Source organism: Pundamilia nyererei, unplaced genomic scaffold, assembly GCF_000239375.1.
Source record: "Pundamilia nyererei isolate P.nyererei 1_Seehausen unplaced genomic scaffold, PunNye1.0 scaffold00001, whole genome shotgun sequence".
Lineage (NCBI taxonomy): Eukaryota > Metazoa > Chordata > Actinopteri > Cichliformes > Cichlidae > Pundamilia > Pundamilia nyererei.
In genome coordinates, this window is record NW_005187402.1 from 9,699,158 (window position 1) to 9,718,114 (window position 18,957).

Consider the following 18,957-nt stretch of genomic DNA (forward strand, 5'->3'; position numbering starts at 1 on the left):
TGTCCGGTTCTCTCCCGTGCACGAGAAACATGAAGAACTTTGCCTACTTGTGTCTTGCTTTGCAGCGTAATTATATTGTCCTCAACATTCCAGTGGATAAGTTCAAGCTACAAACCTATCACTTAAGACACATGATTTGATTTAGCATAAAGTGCAAATAATGAAACGTACTGCTCATCATTAGATCCTCTTACAACTAATATTCACTGGAAACTCTTCATTTTCTTTCCACTTCCTACAACAGCTCAGGGCTTTGAATATCGAGTCTATACTCCTGATAACAGCCGTACATTTCATCTTTACCTCTCGAAGTTTCTCCCTGAGTGCCTCTCTCTCTGCTATGCGCTTCCTCCTCTCCTCCTCTTCTTTCAGAGCATCCCTCGTCTCCGTCCGCAGCTTGTCATCCTTCAGGATTTTGCGGATCTTCTTTCGGCCTTTGCGTCCTTCTCCATCTTGGTCCTCCCCGCCCTCCTCTCCACTCTGTGGAAATGAACATCAAGTTCAGCCCTCTGATGTTCAGCCCTTAGGCTACGATCAGTAGCTGAGCAGCCCCATGATTGGTTTGTGGCCTCAATAATCCCCACAACACACTCCAGGGTAAGTTGAAATAACATTTTAAGTGTCGTGCATGACTTGACTTGGTAAATTTCACGTGGCTCCATTTCCTCTACCTAGTAATCCTACTATGAAAAAAGAAGCTTTGGGACAGTTTAGGAGCACCAAGTGCACTGCATTTAAAGCACCTTCTCATTGCTTGAAGAAGAATCCTGAACTTTGATCCTGCGTCGCTTCTTCTTCTGAGCATAACTTCTCTGTTTTTCATCATCCTTCTTCTTCGCAGCTCTGCAGGAATAAAAAGAACAATACTAGATTTGTCCGGATCCACCGGCAGTGAAATAAGTCACCACCACTGGTTGGAGTTCTTTCCTCTCACCTGGTCTTTCGACGCTTGTCTTCATTGTCTGAGTCGCTAACTACCTCACTCTCGGCCGACTCGCCACTGGACTCTGACTTTTCAAAGTCTGAGTCTGCAGAGTCATCGCTGTCCACTGAAGTGCAAATAAAAAAACAAAACGAAAACCTGTCATCTAACAGCTTCTTCAAATATTTTAAACCTCAAGTAGGACGTGGCACAGAGACTGAATTATAATTTCAGAACAAACCTTTCCGTCCTGACTTCTTCTTGCCCTTCTTCTTCTCTTTCCCAGCAGCCTTCTCCTCTCCTGATTCACCCTCACTCAGTGAGAGTTTATGACGAAGCAGTTTATGGCGTCTGCCACTCTTCTTCACTTCGACATCAGAGCCAGAGTCTTCTGTATCCTCATCATCTTCATGGAAAGAAAAATTTGTTTTGAAAATGTTCATGAAGATGAGTATTATTAAAAAAAATAAATTAAATAAAATCCTAGGATTCCATCCATCCATCCATTCGCTACCGCTTATCCTTTTCAGGGTCGCGGGGGGTGCTGGAGCCAATCCCAGCTGTCATAGGGCGAGAGGCGGGGTACACCCTGGACAGGTCGCCAGTCTGTCGCAAGGCTAACACACAAGGACAGACAACCATTCATACTCACATTCACTCACAGATTCACACCTAGTGGGATCCTAGGATTATTTAACAAATTTCTACCTTGCTGTTCGTCTTCTTCATTTTCTTTTTTAACTTTCTTGGAGGACTTCTCCTCCTTTTCTGCCTCTTCATTGTCAGAGGAGCTCTCTGCTCCCGAGGAGTAGTTCGATTTTATTTGGGCAAGAAGCATTTTCTTTGCAATCCTGCAGGTAAAGAGAAATAAAATCATAAAAACCTGATTTTACAAAAACATTCTAGCCCCCCAAAAAATGAACAAACAAACACAACATTTATGTGGAACCTTGTAAAGTTAGTGCAATATAATATAAATCAGAGCATTCGAACACCAGTTTCTCCTTTGAGATTGTTTCAATGTAACAACTGAATACTACTGGTACTACGACACCATTATAAACACTGCTAAAAATACTGATATACCAGTGGTAGCCTTACAGTGTCAATTATTTGAAATGAAAGAAGAACAATTTCCTAGCTGTTTTTGTTTGCAATTTACAAAAATGACAAATGCAGCTGTTCAATCTGCTAATGCTAAACCTCGCGTTTCACTGTTGGGACTGAATGATGTTGATACCCACTTGATGCCTAGTTGGAAGAATCAATTTCTTTTACAAGTACCTGTTCTCAGGATCGTCGTCATCATCGTCGTCACAAATCCCAGTAATTCCCTCTTTAGTGTCTACTTCATCTCCTGTACAAAACACCACACATTATAGCAAACCTCTCCGACATTTAAACAGATCAAAGACATTATCAATATTAAAAAAATTGCTAAATTAGAATGATTCCTTCGCAATTTTCTTTTATATTGCCATGAACTCGTAGATGACTTTAATAAGAATAAAGAGAGTAATCAAAATTATCGCATGTATATGGAAGCATAATACAGAGTTTGAACAGAAGTCAGGGCTAAATGTCGCAATTATTTAGGTTACTACAGCTGGTCAGTTCCAGTAAGAAATAAATTGCTGATATGAATCATTCTGGCTGAGGAGATATAAACTGGAGATATCTTTAAGAGGAACTGCCTTGGGTCAAAGCTGTTGGCTTTGATGGTAATAGCTCAAAAAGATGCTGTTGTTTTCGCTGTGGTTAAAGATTAAATGTTAAAGTAGTTTTCCATACACACGTGTAGCTAACTGAAGGCCATGCAGGTCATTACAAGAAAAGTTTAACACATCTCTGTCCTCCTGAAGCGCATTCGTCAGCACATTTCATTTATTTAATTCATGTTATAAAACTTCCAGGTAGGGCTGCTCAATTAATCAAATTTTAATCTAAATTACGATCTGGGCTTTCAACGATCATTAAAAATGACCTCCCTCGTGCTTTACTCTCGCGCTGCTCCGTGTGGCAAATCGAGTGCACCTCTCTGTGTTTCGAACACATCACGCGTCACAACAATTAAGAGGACCCGAGGGAAGCTCGGAAAGCTAAGCAGAAGTTATTTCGAGAGGAGAGTGACTGCCGTTGGTTGAAAAGAGAGGTAAAAAAAACCTTCAGTGGTGTGGAAACATGGGATCGCTGAGTCAGACGTGGATCAAGTAGACATAGTGTGTAAACTTTGCTACGGTGTCGTAGCTGCACCACAGAGCAACACTGCAAAGTTCACTAAGCATAGATGTTTACATTTTTCTTTTTTTTTTTTATATTGCAACCATTTGCACTGTTATCAGTATTTGCACACTATTTTATATTATTTTTTGACAATCTTTAAAGCCATTATTCAACACATTGTTAAATAAATATCGTCAAATAATCGAGATCTCAATTTCAGTGAAAATAATCGTGATTATCATTTTTGCCATAATCGAGCAGCCCTACTTCCAGGTGTACCTGAGGATTGAATAAAGGCTGCACTGCCTGCCAAAACGTTATCCTCCACAATAGGTTTGATCTTTTGCTCGTCGCTGTCCTCCCCAGAGGCACCTTCAGCCTCCTCTTCCTCCTCGTCCTCATCACTAGAGGTCAACTGTAGCTTTGAGGATGTTCCAGAGCCCTTTCCCTTGCACTTCTTTTCATAGGACCTCTTCGGCTTTGTCTCAGGTGACTTTTTGCTTTCTTCTTTTGTGTCATCCTGCTTCTTTACACGGGTAGATCTCCTCCTCGCTACACGCGCTTTACTGTCCTTCTCCTCAGAGTCCGAGTCTGAGGAGTCTGAGCCGTTCTGTTTCTTCTTCTTGGAAGTCTTCTTACCTTTATTTGCTAGGTCTGAATCGGAGCTTACAGACTTCCTTTTGCGTTTGGACAATTTCTCTGCGTCTTCTGTGGATGGCTTTAGTTTGCGTGAATGCTTTTTAGAATTGGCGCTTCCCTCATCAGTGCTGTCGCCTGCTGCGGCTTTTTCCATCAGTACATCAGGAACTTCATCCGAATCAGAGTCAGCTGTCTTTTTATCAGAAGCCTTGGCCTGTTTCTCGTCTTCCTTTTTAGTGCTCCTGGATTTCTTGGAAGACTTGACCTTGTCTTTGTGATCTTCCTCTGACTCTGAATCCGAGTCAGAGGACACATTCTTGTCCTTATTCTCAGTCTGCTTTCTCAAAGGAGTAGTCTTCACTCTGCTAGAGCGACGGCTGGGCGGTGGGCTCTTGGTTCCATCTACTTCATCAGAAGCAGCATTTTCTTCCTCCTCGCATTCTTGTTCAGACTTTTTTGACATCTCGCCGCCCTTTTCTTTGTTTTTGGACCTGGATGACCTTGACCCACGCGTTGTAACAACTGGGACAGGAGTCAGTTTCACTATAAGGTTCTTTACCTTAGGCTGGGGCTGAGTGTCTTCTGGGTTTCCATTAGACTGTGACTCGGCATCGGTGACCGAGGTTGTGTCAGCCTGTGACAGCATTGTAGAATCTGCAAGACTCTCCACCATCTGAAAAAGCTCTTCAGGAACCGAAGGCGGCACAGACATAATATCATGATCTAAGGACATTTCACCAGCAGACACCAGCCCATCTTCACAAACTTCTTTTTTAACTGTCCTTTCGGTTGCGTCAGTTTCTGTTTGGTGCTCTTTCATTTCACTCTGTTCTGACACCTGATCTTTTACCACATCCTGCTCCTGAAGCGTCTCCTCATCCGCCTCTTTAGGTGGATCGCTCTCACACACCGAATCTGCAGTGTTGTCCATGGTATCATTTTCTGCAACTGCCTCAACATTAGTGCTTTTTCTAACAACGTGCTGGCCTTCATTGCCATTCTGCAACTCCATGTTTCTAAACTCAGGCTCCAAAGCCTCCTCTAAAGCACTGTGAGCTTTTCTCAAATCAGAAAGCACGGCCTTAAAGGCTTTCAAATGCCGATACCTGATAGATCTATCTCCCTGGTCCTCGGCTTCCTGTTGAATGAACTGAATGAAAGTATTGTTCAACCCAGTTGTAGTTTCAACAAGCTTTTTTGCTTTCTTTACAAGTTCTTTTGGTATGTGCAGTTTTCTGTAGGAGAATGTCATGGTCCCCGAGTCTTCTGTGTGTTCTTTTCCATTGACGACTGCTTTGTGCTCTTTGGCTGCTTTGTTCTTATGCTTCTTGCTCTCACGTTCCTCCGTCTTCTCCGTTTTCTTTTGCTTAAGCTGCTGTTTCTCCATGACGCGACTGCATTTGGAGACCAGATCCTGGAGGGGCTCTGATCTGCAGACATAACAGTGCCACTTTGAGTTCTCATCAGTAATCCCTGACAGCTCCTTCCTGCCCAGGTTGCGCAGAATGCACTTCTTGCAAAAGGCGTTGTTGCAGTAGTCACAGCAGATGAGTTTGCCGCCTTCAGCACACCACCTGGAGAAAAAATATTTAACATGGTTTGAGGGCAAATAGCAAATGAGGTCCTCAAAAACTCCTCCAAACATTACTTTAAAAGAAATTCACTGTTTTATTAGTGTAGTGTACCTGCACTGCTCATCCATCCCATCAGAGTCTCTGCTGATGTCATCACTTGTATAGTATTTGTAGCATGACTGGAGGAAGAGGAAAGAACGTAGATATAAAATAAAATAAAAATAGTGAAAATGGTAGAACTTGTAATAATATGATGAAAATATGTGAAATGTCCATCTCAGAGTCTCTACCTTGCAAATAAGTACTTTGAGCACAGGATGAACAAACACAGAGTTACGCTGGAACTGGTTCACTTGTTTTCCACAGGCAGTGCAGTTTACCTTCTTCTGCAGGGCATCATCTACAGCAAGAAGGAAGAAAAAAAACAAAACATCACTTTCACAATCCACTTCATTTACTTTAAAATCTTATCCAGGTTCACTTTCAACAGTCAACATGACAAATCTGTCTCCCCCCCCACACGCACGTTAAAAAAAGTCAGCATTCTTTTAGCGGCTGTCCAAGCATATATTAATGTTTTCCTCTGTCTGAGAGAATGACACAATTCTAATGCCCTCACCCTTACTTTAAAAGTTTAGTTGCCTCTAACCAGTTAAATTACTGTCTCCAGTTATTTAAATGCAAGCCAGGCAGATCTCATGGTAGTTTGAGGTCACGTGCCTGCACTCTGTGGACTGCAGCTGGCAACAGGAGAATCAGGTCTACTGTTGCCAGCTGCACTTTTGGAGTACGAGTCAATCCACTAGACGAGGAACTCACTGAAGAAGCAGCTGATTCCTATCACCTTATTTATTGTCACAATGTACGTTTACTTTTACACCACTTTTTGTACCACACCTGCCAAAAATCAGATTTAATTCTGTAAGAAACACTGTAAACACACATTTTTAATCAGAAATATAATTACCTGTTTTTTTCTGTTTGAAATCCACTCTGAGCTTCATAGCACCTTTGTTTTCATTCCCAGCTGGCCTCATCACTAAAGTGCCTGAAGAACAAAACAGCTCCGTTTGCAACCCAGACATCCACGACATCTTGAATAAAAATTCAGAAATACCTTCGTACAGTTCATACCTTTAGAAACACTCCCCGTGTTATTGTCTGAAGGATTGTCAGAAGTGGCACCTTCACTTTCAGCCGAGGACTCGGATCCATTCTGGTCCGTGTGCTTAGCTACAGAGGTGGGCTTCCTGCAATAAGTCAGGGAATCAACTTTAACATTTCAATCTGCATCATCTCTGCGAGCTATTTTGACCGCATACAAGTGCATAAGCAACAACAAAACATTTAAGAAATATGCTCCGCACCTCTTGTTGCGAGAAGAGGAGGGCTTCATAGTTTCTGCTGAGCTACCAGGCTGGCAACGATATAAAATGTGTTTTAATTGCTTGAGAATGAACAAGTTTCAAACATTTAAAAAGTCTAAAACAAACAAGTGGTGAACTTACCTCCTCTTCCTTTTCCGCCATTTGGTCTAGGTGTGATTCTGAAGCAGCCAGACTCATTTTACCTGAAAAAACATTTACAAAAAAAGTTTGCATTCTGGTACCATATTACATCTGACAGAACAGTCAGAAACTAGAGGGAAAAACACATTTAAAAAAGTACAGCTACATGCATTTACTGTATGAATCTATGTTCACATTCTGCATTTAAACTGAGCTTTTGTCTTTAATTTCAATCTAAACAGTTCATATCTTCTATTGTACCATGGTGCTCTGCTCTGTATAAAGCCCAAGGCTACGTTCACACGTACACGGGTATTTTTGAAAACGGAGATTTTCCGTTTTCGTTTTAAAAAATAATCCCATCCACACGTAAACGCAGAAATGAAGGAAAACGCTGCTAGGAACATGCCAAAGCAACAGGTGGCGATATTTTCCTAACCGTGTAGAAATGAAGCCTCGGTGGGAAACAGTAAACAAGGATGGGGCATAGAAGCAGAACCGAGTTGTATGTGTGGAGGGACAGTAACTGTGTGTATATGTAAACATTTAAACACTGCAGAGAGTACAATTAACAGTAACAGTATTGTAGAAATTCATTTCACCGAAACAATAACGTGGCGCACAGTGTGATGTCAAAAAAGGCGCACACCTTTGAAGCTGCGTTTTCTGCGTTTTTCTCGTCCACACCTAAATGCAAAAACGGAGTTTTCAAAAATATCCACCCTGGCCGGAGTTTTTAAAAATCTCCGTTTTCAGTGACCGAAAACGCCGTTTACGTGTGGACGAAAGGTGCAAACGCATCGAAAAATCTGCGTTTTCAAAAATACCCGGGTACGTGTGGACGTAGCCCAAGACCAACAGCATATCACTACTATAAATATAGAATAACAAGAATATCAACAGCAGCAGACAAAATGATACAAAAGACAAACACATTAAATTTTTCTTTAAGGTAAGGTGTCCAGCCCATTGGATGGCTTCAGAAAATATAAAGGAGGGCAAGAATTTTGGACTTTGATTCTGACATTCCTGCTTAAGGTGACAAAAAAAGAAATAACTAAATGTTTTTTCCTGCGTCCCAATTTTATACCTATTGAGAGTTATATCTTGAATAAACTGGAGTTAATTGCATTGTGGTGCTCAAAGTGCCAAAACACCAAATATATGGTCTGTTTACTTCTTTTTTTTTCTCCTTTTTTTAAGGATAGTCCCACTCCTTGTTTTACAGTAGTTACTATTTCTTCCCCCCCCACCCCACTGTGCATCTACTATGATGAGAGGCTCCAGCTCTTCACACTGTGACAGGATGTACTCTTTCATGTCCTTCAGGTGAAATGTAACGGTTGCTAGGTCTATGCTTTCTGTCGTTGGCGGATGTAGACAAGTACAAGAGAAAAAAAAATAGTTCCCACATAAAGCCACTCGCAACAGAGCTTTTCTTTTAATAACTATGGGGTTATTCTTCATGAGTGTATTGAGTGAGGCTTTAAGAAAGGGGAAAGTGGCATTTAGCTTTATGATATTCAGAAAAGGGCCGATGTCTCCAAAAGTGCGCAACTCAGACCAAACAATCTGTATTTGCTTGATAGGCCAACTGTTTCTCTAACGGCGATTTTATTTATATATTATTTCCAGTACACCACAGCATGAAAACAAAGCTATGCCAACATTTATGTGCACAGTCTTCCGTAAACAAACTCCGACAAAACTAAACTAAATGCAGCTAAATGAGCTCCTGATGACAACAAAAGCCAAACCGCAGGTTTTGCGAGTCCGCACAATCACGTAATTAAATATACCGCTGTGACCTACATGTTTTATAGGCACATCTTTGGAGCATGCCGCTCTGCAGACAGAGCCGCTGCTGTTTATTTTGCCCCTTTTGCGTCATCATAACGTGCTGATTAGATGCTACGAGATGTGGTGAACAATCACCCGGGCTTGCTAGCAGCAGCCGGCCGTACGATTCTTACTCAGTTCTTCCGCGGGAGAAAGAAAAGAGCCCACCTATCTGCATTTGCAGCTTCTTTATCCTCACCGAAGTCTTTCCGGGTTTTGACAAGTCACACAGTGTCGACTATCAGGGATGCCAAGTTCAGCTCTGGTAATATTAGCCCGTTCACTTATTTTCACTGCCCCCGTGTTGCCCTGGCAACCTTGCAGTCTCGGCCGTTCACACAAGCTCCAGTGCATGGGCATGCACCGCTGCATGCACAGGCCTTTTTCTCCCTGTGACGATGCCATGACACCAACCCGCGCGCTACCCGCAGACTGGCACTGCCTCGTATAGCATCCCGGCTAGCAACATTTAGCTGGCTCCAATTAACACAACGAAAACTACCACTCAATAAAAAAAATCAATCACATTTAGGATTTTGATCACTTTGACAAACATCCATGTATGCGCATGTGTGCGTCTGAATAAGCGTGTGCGCAAACTTGAGCATTACCGGCCGCGCAGCTAACGGCTGCAACCAAGCTAGCCTAGCTTGCTAACTAGCAAATAGGCTCCTATGGCCCGGCTCGCCGCTGGCGAAGGCAAGCACGGCAATCAATGCAAAACTGACTTGTCTAAACAAACAAGACAAGTGTTCGTACCTACTTCTCGCCGTCGTCATTTCTTGACTGACAAACACGGGTTTTGTCTTTGGCCCAGGCAGCCCAGCTCAGTCGAGCATACAGATTTTCACTAGTGTTAAAGCAAGAAGAAGCAAGAGAAAACCGAAACAACTCCGGTCAGTGGAGACAAAGCAGGGGGACCATCTTGCCGGATGGCTGTGGACGCAGTAAAATGGCGCATCTAGCCTCAATCCTGTGCGGATTCCTATTGGCTGACAGGCTCGTGAGCTTTGGCGCTCTGAATGGTCCAGGCTCTCCGGAGCTGATTGATCCTCCGAGCGAAAGCAAACATTTCCTCCATAAAAAACAAGAGCGGCAGCTGCTTTTGCTGCTGCTCCTGGCTGGGTTGTCATTCCTGTTGAAGCCTATTTACTGATAAAGGTGTACAGCACACAATTTCTATACATCTTTCTCGAGGACGACAGTTCAAGTAAATAAACATGTAGGATCTAAATACACATACCATTGTAAACCTCAAAAGTTTACAATGGAAAGATAATATAAGGCATGTAGCTACAAAAAAGGTGGAAACCACTGTTTAATCTTCAGCAGTAGAACTGACAACTTATATATTATAAAGACATATGACACAATGTTAGAATGTGACAATGTACTAAGTTGAGCTTTACAAGCATCTAATGGTTTAAGTAAATAAACATGACAGTGTTGCACATTTGGTGCAGTCTGTCCTGTTTGACTGTTTAACCATTTATAACCAAGATTCATGCAGACCTTATGGACTCATTTTGAAATCTTGGCTGTAAAATCACTGAATAATTCTCATCTTTCAGGAACTACTTGAATGGTTGAGGAGCAAAGTATTGTGAAGTGCACATGGTTGTTTTGTTTCTGTGTTCAGACAGCAGCAGCTTGTGAATGCCTACTGCAATACACTGAATATCCTTAAAGCTGAGTTACTTAACAATACCTAAAGGTGGGGCCCTTTCTCAAAGGATGTCAGCCTCTCCGGTGCAAGAGCACAGCAATAACGAGTAGAAGTGTATAAATGTAAGCGTATTTAAACTGCAAAAAGGTGTGTGCTCGAGCTTCAACATATATAAAAAAACATCACATAATAAACCAAAAATGTTGCAGCTATCTCTCAGCTGCACTGGGTGTGATTGGTGGAGGCTGTGACTAATTCTACTAATTCGAGTATTTTTGGCTTACTGTTAATGAAAGCTAAACGCTGTATTAGTTGTAACTAAGTTTTAACTAAGTTAACTAAGTTTTAACTAAATAGTTTTAAATAAATAATAATTTAGTTAAAACGAATACAGTAATACACTACTACTGTAGTGTCTAATAATGACATAATTGGAGAGAGGGGAGCAGGGTGTGTGTGTGTCTGTGTGCGTGGGTGAATAAGGGTGTGTGGGGGGGATTACTATACAGAGTAAAACTGACATTAGGGCTATTAGGAGTTTTCTCTATCAGTCACATTTTCCTCTTCCTAATGTGTGTGGGATTGGCTTAAGTTGAAATCTTGACTCAAAATATTTCCCATGTGCCTACACATTACACACCACAGTCTGATATGTCACACATTAATGGCTAGACACTAATACTAATAAAAATACTAATAAATGTTAGTAATGCCACTTGCTACCACACGCAAACTCTGCTTGTACATTTAAAGTGCGATAAGTCAAAGTCCCAGTGGTGAAAGTAAAGGGCGCACCAAAGCTGCAGTCTCTGTGGTAAAAATATACCTTAAGGTGTGAATATGGGGGGGGGGTGTTAGGTTCTTGATTAAACTTTTCAGGAAAGGTAACTTCTTAGTAATCGATGGAGTTCAACTAGTGGAACATGTAATAATCATCACGCCTTATTTGGTGCTTTCCCCCTGTGACGTGGTCATGGGTGAGTTGTATAAGTACCAACAGTAGTAAGACTATCTAGGGAATTTACCTTATTCTACTCAAGCTGACACTTCTAGCTCCGGAGCTCTTTGAAAGACATGAAGAACTTTGGTATTGAGTGTCTTACACTGTTGATGATAGCTGTGATGGTCTATGCAGCACCAATCAACCCGTGTGAAGACAAAAGGCTGAAGCTGAAGCAAATTAGAGAACATGCCAACAAGGCATTAAAAGATCATGTAAGTTTAAACTTTATGTTTCTCTGTTAGTACGCCATGTATTCTTTGTTGATATACTGACATTTTTATCTAATTATCCTTGCAGCTGCCTGACTTCAATGTGCCTAAGATAGAAAAATGTGTGGTAAGTTGAAAATGTTTCATATTTTACTCTTCACGGTGTTCTTTGACCTCTATAACAGACAGCGGTTACCACGCGTTTGTTATGTTATGTCATTCAGTTTCATCTCCAGCATGTTGGGCACCGTTGCTTATCACTGTTTTCTCTTTGCAGGAAAAATTCTTCTGCTTAGCTGACAAGGCGCTGAACAAATCTCTGGAAAACAATTCAAATCAGAATCTGGCAACGCTTGAGCATTCCCTGCGTGTGTACAGCAAGGTAAAGATGCGTATTTCTTTCAATGCATTTGTATGGCAGTAATTCAAAAAACTGACTGTGTTTTAGTAATTAACACAGCAAATCGCTGATGTGGTGATAAAAGATTTGTGTGTGTGTGTGTGTTTAGTTCTGTCTTCAACTAAATTTAATGTTCGAAACATAACTGGTAAACCTGATTTTGTTGCAGGATGAAAACTGTCACCTGCACACGCAAAACCAATATAATATAAGAGACTTTCTGGAGAAAATTGTGCATTGTGTTGACGTCGCCTTGAACAACAAGAGCATCATATGTCCACATCATATTAAATGAAGAGTTATCCCCAAGTTTATTGCAACTGTAAATATATTTATGGACTTATTTAATGACATATTTATTACCTTTTTCACGTTTTCTATTTATATACAAATAAATTAAAACAAAAAGGAGCACTTGTCATTACTTTGATTTTTACACCTATTGATGTATGTTTGTGTATTTATTACTCATTACGGTCATCAGTGTGTAATGTTTATGGGATAATTATGAACTTCAGCCAGGCATGTTCATGACTTAGACGTGTGATCACTGGATTTATAGCCTATCTTTATCTCTTTATTTAAAATTAATGTGTGCATCAGTCGCATGCTTCTTACCAATATAAATGATTAAATTATTAAATGTTTTTTAAAACATGTCATTCATAAATAAACAAACAGGGCCTGCCTGAGTAGAGCGTAGGCTTCTTTGTCTGCCTGAGAAAGCGGTCTGTTGATGGTGACCACTTCCCACGCAGGAAAGCAGAAACAGCCCATTTGTAGCACCTCATCCCTCTTTGAGCCACCTCTCTGTGGGGCAACCCCCGGTTCATTTACTGACACAAATACCAGACTTTCACAGTTTGAAAGTCAATAAATAGATGACAATGACTCGGCTATGTGACCCGTTTCACATCACCATGAGCCGCCAGTTGTAACTTTTGATTTTATGCAGTGAATGATGCCTGCCTCTGTGGTTTCCAGCAGGATGTCACACAGATAGCAAGCCCTGCTGCATGGCTGCAATGTAGATCGAGGTTAAACTGGGACGAGCCGGAACCTTCGACTAGTGAGTGAATGTTGAAATCTGCTGTTACATACAAAATGCTTTCTGGCGAGTTCATTTCCTCTGCGCTGAAGCCTAGCGTTGCTTCCAGCTGACGGCATGGCGATAACTCCTCCATCAAATTCAAAAGCAGTGTGCACATCCTTTTATCCCTTTCATCCCCGCTTTGCCCGATGATGTGCAGATTTTTAAGTCAGACAGTGGATCTGTACATGTGTCCCTGAAGTTATTTCATATTAAGAAATGACCTGAAAACAAATTGAATCACTGGAATTTTGTGCAATTGAAATATGGTATTTTAATGGTATTAAAATATGTGGAAGTTTAGTGCAGTTTACACTAATGGACTATACTGGACTAGTGTAGAGCAGGATGTGGTGTTTAAGATCACTTTTTGATTAGATCTGTGGTTCTCAAACTGTGGGGCGGACCCCACTGCAAGTGCACTGACAACCATCTATAAATATGATGTAAAAATAATGTGAATAAATATGATTTATTTCTACAAGGAAACATAAGAGTTTGCTGATTCAGTTGCACTGATGACTTTCAGCTTTAAGTCTAAAACAAATTCTCTTATTTTTATTAAGATAGCCGATCATTGTTAGGTGTTGGAGCAAACCTTTTCGGCTTCTGAAATGGGGCGTGTAGTTTTACTCATAAGATTGTACCTTTGATACTGCCTGTGAGCTGGTAAGGAGCTGTGACAGCACATGAAATGCTGAATTCAGACAGTTAAATCCACAAAGAGCAGTAAACCTCAAGGCTGACAACAGAACAGATCAGCTGATCACAGCCTGCACATAGAATACAAAACATTCTCACAAATGAAGTTATCGATGGACCATTGTGCTGGGAATGCTGATGCAGATGATCAGGCGTGTTTAACATGTCCGATCATCTTTCATGTGTGGTGCCATCATGAAAAGAGGGATCAAGATCACTTCCACCTGTATTCTGGTTTGTCCCACAGGGGGATCAAAAGAGCAGGGGGCGGTGGGGATCCTTGGTAAATCACACCCTGAAAGTATTTGTGGGTAAAACTGTTCAGTAAAAAGTTGTTTTATGCAAAAGATAAAGAAAAAACAAATATGACATCAATTAGGTTAGTTTAGAAATTCATTCTGAAAGCCAGCTGAGCTGTTTCTGGTGTGGTGGTGTAATCATGATAATCTCTTCTAGTTTCTAACATTTTAATTCTGAAACACAAAGAGCATCCAGAATGTGAGATAAAACATGTGGAATAATTTAATAAATAACACCCCCCCCAGTGGTTTAGGGATTGTAAACAGTTGACAGTATGATAATACAGTATGATACCAAATAAAAGCCATTTTGCCTCCACTATAAAACACCATGAAATGAAATCATCTTCACAAAAATTCCTACTAGTGCATTATACTAAGGCATACCATATGCATGTAGTATCTCGTTATAATAATATAACACAGTGTCCTGACATCTGACAATAAAAAGATGACTTTCCTATTTTAGCTATTAGCAGTAAGAGTTGACTGACATGCATGCTCCTATGCTCCTTACCTACAGGAACGAGTATAAAGCAAACTTTTCGTGTATATAATTATTTAAATACTTTAACCTTTTACCCAAATGATTTCTGTGAAATTGCACACGCAATCAGAAATTAATCATAACACATTAATATCCGCACGAGCCACTTAACACAAACCAGTTGGTCACATCGCAGGAACTCTGTTTAGAAGCTCACAGCTCTGTTTCTGTCAGCTTCTGTCAGGATTTAAGACATTTTCAAAAGAGAAATGTATATTTTTATGGTTATGGTGCAGCTGAAAAATGTCCCAAAGCAACATAAAAATACCACAATACATATAACAGGTCCTCCAGGCCAAGAAGTCTAAAGTCCTATCACAGGTGCAACTCTTTTACATGTAAAACCATATGAGTTATTTAAAGTATGCAGATAATCTTTTAGATAGTGTTTGGTCATAAACTGGACCAACAGCTTCTTTCAGGTAACACGAGAGTTGCAGTGCACTGGGGCTCTCCTCTGTGCTGTCATCACTGCAGAAGGGATTCGATCACAGCGTCTGGCTTTGCAGATCTTTTCCTGTGTGGAGATGGGTGTGTGATAAATGTTATCAAGCATTTCAAAGAGCTTTTCAGCCTGCTCAGTTCTCAGAAAAGCAGCATATCATGATATTGACTAACACCATCATGCTTACAGCTCATATCAAACTGCTATAAATACACTAATTATGAAGAGTTGCTAAATGTTTGAGTTCCCAAACGATATTCAGGAACTCAACGCTATATTTAAATTGATCACCCTGTTCTTCACTTGGACTGCATGCACTTCATATTCATGCAGTCGAACTCAAGAACAAAAAAAACAAAAAAGATAAAACATAAGTAGAAATGTCACTGATCTACAAGTACACATGGAGATAACCAGCTCACTGTTTAACAAATTATTCTGAACCCTGCATCTAAAGAACCCATTTACACTTGATCTGTTTTTGCATCTAAGCTTAAACTAAAAAAAACAAAAAAAAAAAAAACAATCAGTTTGACCTGATTAGTACTTTAACTCTGCCTCAGTGTAACTATGTGAGGAAGATCTTCCTCTGTGATAACTGCAGCTGGGGTAACAGAAAAATTAAGTAGAAATCAACCATCTCTCTCCATGATAAGCAAGCGCAGGAACGCGATTGCAACAGTCAGCCAGGAGCAATAATCTGATCCAAATTCAGCACTAAGGGAATAAAAAGGCCAACATTAGAAAGAGGTGCAAGTTTGAATTTTGGTGTTGTTGGTTAATGGTAGCTATTAGCTGGCTTGTTAAAAAAAAAAAAATTATTGTGGAAGTTTTTTTTCCCTTCTTTTTTAACATTTTGGTCATTCATCTTGCAGACAGGATGCAGTCCAACCCATGCAAACCAAACTGGGTCAAATCACATTCAAGTACATTGTACATTCAAGTTCATATTTGTTAACTAAGAGGAAACAGAAGTGTATTACATACTGCTATGACAAATGTAGATGGGGGAGGAAAATGTGTGTGAACTACACAGGGGACAGGTAGTCAATATTAAAACACAAGGTACTGATTTGTGTAGAAAGCTCTCTACCTTCGCCCCGTCTTGGGACGGCCACTCTTGCTGCTTTTAGAGGTCCTGGGCCTCTCTAGTTTCATCAGCGACTGCCGCATACTCTCCTCTGTGTAGGCTAGATACACATGAGACAGATCCACCTCAAATGGCTACAGTGACAAGGAGAAAAGAAAAGAGGTCAGAATTACAATGTAAAGAGAGAAAAAAAATCCACAATATCAATGATTACATAAAAACAACTTCCCACAACTCACATCTTTTTCTTTTTTGTCTGGAGCAGGGGTCTGTTTTCTCATGTTGTTGCCAGTGTAAGCCACACATTTCTGAAAGAGACAAATCACCAGAAAGAAGGAGTGAAACTCTTTAAACAGATGCTGATTAGACTGTGCACCAGTGTGTGAATTAGCTGTGCAAAGTGAGCTCACCAGCTGCCACTCTCCAATGTCCTCATTCCAGTGCACATAGTTCTCTATCATCTCCTACAAGCAAAACATGAGAGATTATCAGAAGCACTATCTGGAAGTTGAAGATGAGATATGTTGCATGGTGAAAAAAAAAAAACAGCAAAAGTAACATTTCTTTCTGCTTGTCAAAGAAAAACTGGTCAGCTGACAGTTTTGTAGGCTACTTGGAAGGCCATGCAACCTTCCTGTTTGCCTGCTTCTCAATGAAAATGTTTAATGCTAGTAGATGTTGCTTCCCATGTAAAAATGTCATCGTACAGGAAGCGCATTACTAATGTTTGAGTAAAGAAAGAAGCAGCTTTTCCAGTTTGTACATCTGAGTTTAAATGCATGTATGTCTACTAGATTTTGAATTGCACCACTTTTGAAATCTGTTCTCTGTTCACATCTACTATGCACATATACACGACTTGGACAAAATACTTGGTAACCTACACACAACACCTACTAGAGCTGCTCGCCCATGGAAACCCATGCCTAGCTAGAGGCACATTAGTTCCTGTGATGTTATTACTGGCAGAGGAGGCTAGGAGCTCTACAGTTACTGGGTCATCAGAGCGTGTCGTGCCCTTTCAGCACTTGACGATCCTGGTCTGTGACGTTAATTGGTCTGCCACATTTTCATAAACCCCTCCAATTCAAGCTCAAAGTCTGCGCTTCAATCACATATTGATGGATTGAAAATTCACTGTTGTGGTGTACAGACGCAAAGCTACAGAAATTATGTGTTTGTCAAACAAATTACAAACGCAGCTTTTTGTCTTCCTGCTGATGTGCGCACACATACTGTGAAGAGCACTATCGCACAGTCTATGTCTTTTTGTAGGTACTTTGGTAAAAACAAATTTGGCTTGTATATCTGTCACAACATCTCATTCAGCACTACAACATAGCTTTCTAACAACATCGTACTACGCAAACATCCTGTTTTAAATTAGTAGATAAACCTTAATAGCTTCTTCTCCTATGGATGTGTGTTGGCCAAAGTAAAGCTGATTAAATCTGACCCTGTGTTACTCTGTTTGCGGTCTACTCTACAACATCTTGCTTGGATGCTCTTCTTTTAATTTCCTGGAATATATGAAACAAAATTTAAATGTATGTTTGTAGATGTGAAAAATAATTATTTGGTCACAACAGTCACTCTGTTGCTGGTTGGCAAAATTCACAAAGGTCCAGCAGTAACAAATCCTCTCTCTTATTAACAAAGGCACAGATCTTTAGGAAAATGCTATTCATTACTGTCAGTGGCATGTCATTACAACTGACATCTTCCTACAAATACCATTTCCCCATTAATAATCGTTAATACCATATCAGGATTAAAGATTTACAGAAGTTCACTAATAATCAAAACTTTCATTATGTGGATCAAATATGTGGAATTTCTGGAAAAAAAACAACCAAAAAAAGAAACAGAGGGGTTTGTTGCTACTGTGAGACTTTTGGTTTTTTTTTTTTTTTTAAATCATTGTTAAAAACATTGGAAAAAAATATGGAAAGAACAACAATAACAATAGGGTTTTATTTAGAAAATTTGATATTTCTAAGTATATCCATCAGTTTTTAATATGGCTTTTATTTTGAAAATCTCACACAATCGGATCATCTTGATAACTTCAAATAAATAATTGGCAGCTATAATTATCAAAGCTGACATTTTCAAGCATGTTGGTTAATTCCTGTAAGTAAAAGGAGGGGTCATTCAGCCTACAAGACAAAAATTCATGCCTAAAGATTGAAAACTGTGGTTACAGACAATTGATTTGATTCTAACATCTGACAGTTAATTAGTCCAATTCAGACCTACCATTACTTTGAGTAAGGACAGATTTTCAAAACAAATTATTAATTAAAAATTATTAAATAATTCAGAAAGAGTAAAACACATGCACAAGGTGTCTGAACTGTGTCTCTATGACAAAAGATGTAGAGCAGGGGTAGGCAACCTTTCTGGTAACGAGTGCCGTCTAAAATTTCCTCAGAAGTCAGTGTGTCATATGATTGCATTAGCAATAAATTTAATAACGCTCTATATTAACAGTTACACACTATATAGAACCACTTCATAGAACTATATTTGTTCGCAGATGTTTGCAGCTATCAGCGAATAGTTATCAGCTATTTTGAAACAAAAAAAAAAAAAAAGACACTTTTTATCCATACAAGAACTCCATAACAGCAAATGAACTGTACAACAGAAAATGCTATTTCCTCACAACAATGATAAGAAAAATAAACTGAGCCAATATGGCATGTTTGTTAATACAGGGATACACATGATAATGTGATCTCTGGTCTCCCACTCAGAGACACAGGTCTTCAAGTGTCCAGCATTCAGACGGCTACCTG

General features: G+C 40.1%; 2 protein-coding genes across 6 annotated transcripts in view; both read right to left on the bottom strand.

Moving 5' to 3' along the window:
* The window catches only part of atrx (ATRX chromatin remodeler), a 36,710-nt gene extending 26,897 nt beyond the window's left edge, over positions 1-9,813 (bottom strand). The window contains exons 1-14 of one of the 4 annotated variants that reach the window (XM_005719759.1): positions 9,469-9,813; positions 6,867-6,928; positions 6,726-6,775; positions 6,493-6,608; positions 6,326-6,406; positions 5,649-5,758; positions 5,470-5,537; positions 3,425-5,358; positions 2,207-2,279; positions 1,631-1,773; positions 1,164-1,328; positions 935-1,049; positions 744-843; positions 304-480 (exon numbers count right to left, since the gene is read on the bottom strand). In XM_005719759.1, the coding sequence (XP_005719816.1) occupies positions 304-480; positions 744-843; positions 935-1,049; positions 1,164-1,328; positions 1,631-1,773; positions 2,207-2,279; positions 3,425-5,358; positions 5,470-5,537; positions 5,649-5,758; positions 6,326-6,406; positions 6,493-6,608; positions 6,726-6,775; positions 6,867-6,928; positions 9,469-9,484 (3,210 nt within the window). In that variant the 5' untranslated portion in view covers positions 9,485-9,813. Of the gene's footprint in view, positions 1-303; positions 481-743; positions 844-934; positions 1,050-1,163; positions 1,329-1,630; positions 1,774-2,206; positions 2,280-3,424; positions 5,359-5,469; positions 5,538-5,648; positions 5,759-6,325; positions 6,407-6,492; positions 6,609-6,725; positions 6,776-6,866; positions 6,929-8,873; positions 9,062-9,464 lie in introns of those variants that run through there. The other 3 variants (XM_005719761.1, XM_005719760.2, XM_005719762.2) reach the window with 3 other exon arrangements.
* A 4,415-nt stretch (positions 9,814-14,228) lies between these two features.
* kif3a (kinesin family member 3A) overlaps positions 14,229-18,957 on the bottom strand; it is a 16,452-nt gene continuing 11,723 nt past the window's right edge. For both annotated transcript variants that reach the window (XM_005719767.2, XM_005719766.2), the window contains 4 exons: positions 16,567-16,620; positions 16,396-16,464; positions 16,160-16,290; positions 14,229-15,138 (listed from right to left, as the gene is read on the bottom strand). In XM_005719767.2, the coding sequence (XP_005719824.1) occupies positions 15,090-15,138; positions 16,160-16,290; positions 16,396-16,464; positions 16,567-16,620 (303 nt within the window). In that variant the 3' untranslated portion in view covers positions 14,229-15,089. The remainder of the gene's footprint in view (positions 15,139-16,159; positions 16,291-16,395; positions 16,465-16,566; positions 16,621-18,957) is intronic.